Below are 3,993 nucleotides of genomic sequence, written 5' to 3'. Positions count from 1 at the left end.
TATATATATATATATATATATATAGTTTGCAGTCCCACTGCCCCAGCCACCAACATGGGATATAGGAATCATGGCCCTTTATTTCCAACCCTGAGTAGTGGAACCTCATCTATCTGGTTGGGACCTGGCCTGTAGTGTTGATAAATCAGGTAAAACCACCCACAACACAGGAATTAAATTCCAGATGAAGAGCAAACCTGTTCTGGATGAAGTGTGGTTCTCCCGCTAGGGTGCCAATCTTCTGTCGACACACCGATGATCTATGCAGATGCTTTCTATTTGGATAATGCCCTCACTGGCCCCTCCACTTTATCAATGTGGGATTCTAGTTATAAGTATGTTTTGGAAGTTAACATTTTTTAAAATCAAAAATGTATTTCCAATAATACTTACCTCCACTGACTCTCTCCCACCCTTCCTCCCCACTAAGAGCCAGTGTTAGAGTCTGGGGTTGAGTCAGTTTCAAAAAAGTGATAACATTATATGAATGAGGTGCTTATGTACAGTACCAAGATAGAGGGCACATTCACATATGTGGAGAGTGTAACGAGATAAATATTGCCAAGGGCAATTGAGTGGGATATAAAGGACTGGAGCAAGTGAGAAAAAATCCGACCAGTGCTTAGATGGACAAAGGAAAAAACCCTGTCAGTCGAGCAATAGCTATAAGTGTGAGTATAGATAAGTATGTTTTGGAAAACTATACCACAAACAAATAGGAGGTAAATATTACTGGAAATACATTTTTGATTTAAGAAAATGTTAACTTCCATTTTCTATAACTTTGTGCTATGTCTATTAGTTTGGTCTTCTTTGTAATAGAAGGATCAGCAGGATAAATCTTTAAATAATACTAAATTTTACTAAACTGACTGAGCTTAAGCTAAGAAATAAACAAAGTGATACAATATATAATACAAAATAAAAACAATCCATTTATTCACAAAGACAAAACACAGTGTGTGTGTGTGTGTACTTAATTTAGACACTGAATGATCATCTTTCATTGAACTCATAAACTGAGTAAATGGCTTTCTTTCCTCGTGATGTCTTTTGATTAACCAGCTTAATTAACATACCACATCATACTCTTTAAATGTAGTGCTTCTTATCTAAAAAGAAATGTATGATTTACCTATAGCAAGAGCATTATCTATATGACTGGTTATACTCATTTAACAGTGGGGAAGCTATAACCTAGAGATATCAGTGAAGGACACTGCTGTTGTGTACAGTGTTCTTGCACAGTATGCAGAATATGTATTATCTTCAGAAAACAAATCTTACTAGAATGAAATTTACTTAATGACTTCCTGAATTATGTGTTATGTTAAAAATGCATAAATTCAGAAAGTCTGAAAATTTTTGAACATTTCTACATTAAAAAGAGAAGGCAGAAAAATGCATGGTATGACTGCATACCACAGACACAAAGCAGCTTTTACAATTACCATTTTCTTGCTGCTGCATATGAAGTACTGTATAAGCCCATCAATGTTTCAGTATTTCAAGTTTTTTATCACTTATATTTTATTGTGAACTTGCTTCATAAGTAAATTTTTATTTTTGTTTTTTTCCATAATGATTAGAAATACCAGAAGCCTCCTTTCCGAGATGATAGCTACTTAGATCTCTTAAAAAAAACACAAGAAGTCCTTCAACAATTGCCAGCTGTGGGCACTAAAACAACTCTATGAATGGCGAGATAAGATATCCAGAGTAGAAGATGAAAGCACTGGGTTTGTATTTAAATAAACTTGTAATAATTTATACCTGGACATCCTTAAACATTATTATTGACTTTTAAATTGAAATCTCATTTTGTAAGTGTTGTGATCTGTGTTTAATTACACCTAACCAATAGTAATGTAGACTTAGTCCCTAGTGGTGTGTTTAAAGTGTGTCAGAAAATAATAAATTTAAATGAGATTTTAGATTTACTTCATTGGATTAATTCTGTATTAAAAACTCTTGTACAGTAGATGTCTTCATAAACATAATTTTCTTTAATTGCAAGCTTTTGGTTCATTTGCTAGACCTTTCAGTTGTTATACCTCTTGCCTACTGAAGGCCTCAACAAAGTTCAAAAGGTTACAATTAAAGAAAATTATTTTTCTCAAGAAATGTTGCATATAACAAGAAATTTATTGTTGCTTATAGTGACCTTTTTTAATACATATTTCAGTTTTGTAGGCCTAAAAGTAAGCCATTAGTGTATTTACTTTTTATGATGTTTTGTCTGAGGGTGACATTGACATGTTTGCTTTGAATGATATTTAAAATTAATGTTTGAAACTACCGTCACAAATATTTTTTTCTGTCTGTGTAGAAGGAAAAGTATCAGCATTTTGAAGGTAGTCAGAAGCAAAACATTTTGCCTCATTGTTAATTCATTACTTATGCGCTTGACATTCTTGTGAACATCCTGAATGTCCAATTACTCAAGTTACATGTTAATGTGTAAGACAAAATTATTTGTCAATGTTTATTTTCAATTTCAGTGGGAATAGGAGATGAATGCAATATTGAGAAAAGAAAGTTTATAAAAATCTAATTATTTAAGTTTGTAAGCTGTAAAGTCTTACATTCAGTAGTTCGTATCTGAAAATATGGAATACCGGTTTTTTTCGTGCTTGTTTTATTTTGAATAATCTGTGCTAACAAAATCTGTCCTACTTTAGGAGTTTTAGAACATTAAGATGAAGGAATAAGTATTTATGTTGGATTTAAGTAAGTATGGTACTTAAGAATTAAGTAAAACATATATAAAATCATGATAATCATTTAATTTTCAGAAGTATATCCCTTGTATATTTCAACTCGGACACTAAAAAAAGTTTCATTATTCTTCACCTATAGTTTACTTTTGTAGCCCTGATTAAGTGTTCTGGTTTAAATTCTTGAAAATAAACATATATGTTGTTTCAAATCACAGTTATTTATTAGAAGAAAAAGAGACAAAAATTAGTATTCACAAATAAATTTATTTAAAATCAAATCTCATAATCAAAATTAAAAACACTTGATATTATATGACTCACCCTGTCAGCCACCATAAAAACATTTATCTCAACTCAAGTTATCAAGTTTATTAGTTCATGTAACCTACATTTCAATATTTCTATAGCAAGAAAAAAAGAATTACCATATTGGATGTAACTAAGTCCTGTGTCAATATATAATACATTGTCCTTATGCCTAGCTTTCTTAGTAAAGTACTTTATCTAATATTTCTTTGATAATAATGAATGATATTGCTATATTTCTTTGTTCCAATAAAATAGAATGAGCCACAGCTAATTTGGTGTATTCCTTAGTAATCTGTATTTGATGTGTTCTATTTTGCTTACAGCCAAGGAATGTTTAGTTTGTTCAATGTATGATTTCGTACATGAACACAGAATTTCATAAATACTTCACTTTTTATTTTCTTCAGTCTGGTCTTTTCCTTAAAAAAAATGGGTATTTAATTAAATTAAATTATTTAAAAAACACTTCAAAATTATATTAATATTAGTCAAAGAATAATATGTAACAGTAACGTGTATAACTAATATCAATCAGTTTTGGTTTGTAATTAGATTTACTTAAATTCTGAAAATGTTTAGCTCTTATATATGGCTCAAAACCTCTATTAATAGTGACGTGATTTGAACATGACATCTCTTTTTGAATTTGAGCAAAGTCTAAGCATTTTATAAATCATAATTTTATATACACCTACTTCTTGTGAGAAGTGGTGACTATTTTGAATAGGAAAACAAACATTTTTCTGTTTTCTATACACTTCTTTTGTAACTTGATTTTCACTGTGAATTACTTTTACATTTAACAAAAAGGAAATTTTATTTTCAATGCCATATATAAACTGTATATTAGCATTGTGATTGTTTAAAAAATTATTATTATTCCTTTTGAGTATTTAACAGGAGTATTGGATGTAACATCTTTCTCAATGTAATATGTGTATATATATATATATATATATATATA

At 30.1% G+C, this 3,993-nt stretch overlaps 1 protein-coding gene across 1 annotated transcript in view; it reads left to right on the top strand.

Moving 5' to 3' along the window:
- LOC106462739 (exosome component 10-like) overlaps positions 1–3,993 on the top strand; it is a 166,037-nt gene that overhangs the window by 102,206 nt on the left and 59,838 nt on the right. Inside the window, 2 exon segments of the mRNA XM_013922687.2 lie at positions 1,590–1,637; positions 1,639–1,739. Of these exon segments, the coding sequence (XP_013778141.1) occupies positions 1,590–1,637; positions 1,639–1,739 (149 nt within the window).

The sequence above is a fragment of the Limulus polyphemus genome, unplaced genomic scaffold (assembly GCF_000517525.1).
Source record: "Limulus polyphemus unplaced genomic scaffold, Limulus_polyphemus-2.1.2 Scaffold1236, whole genome shotgun sequence".
Lineage (NCBI taxonomy): Eukaryota > Metazoa > Arthropoda > Merostomata > Xiphosura > Limulidae > Limulus > Limulus polyphemus.
This window is presented reverse-complemented; position numbering and strand designations above follow the sequence as displayed.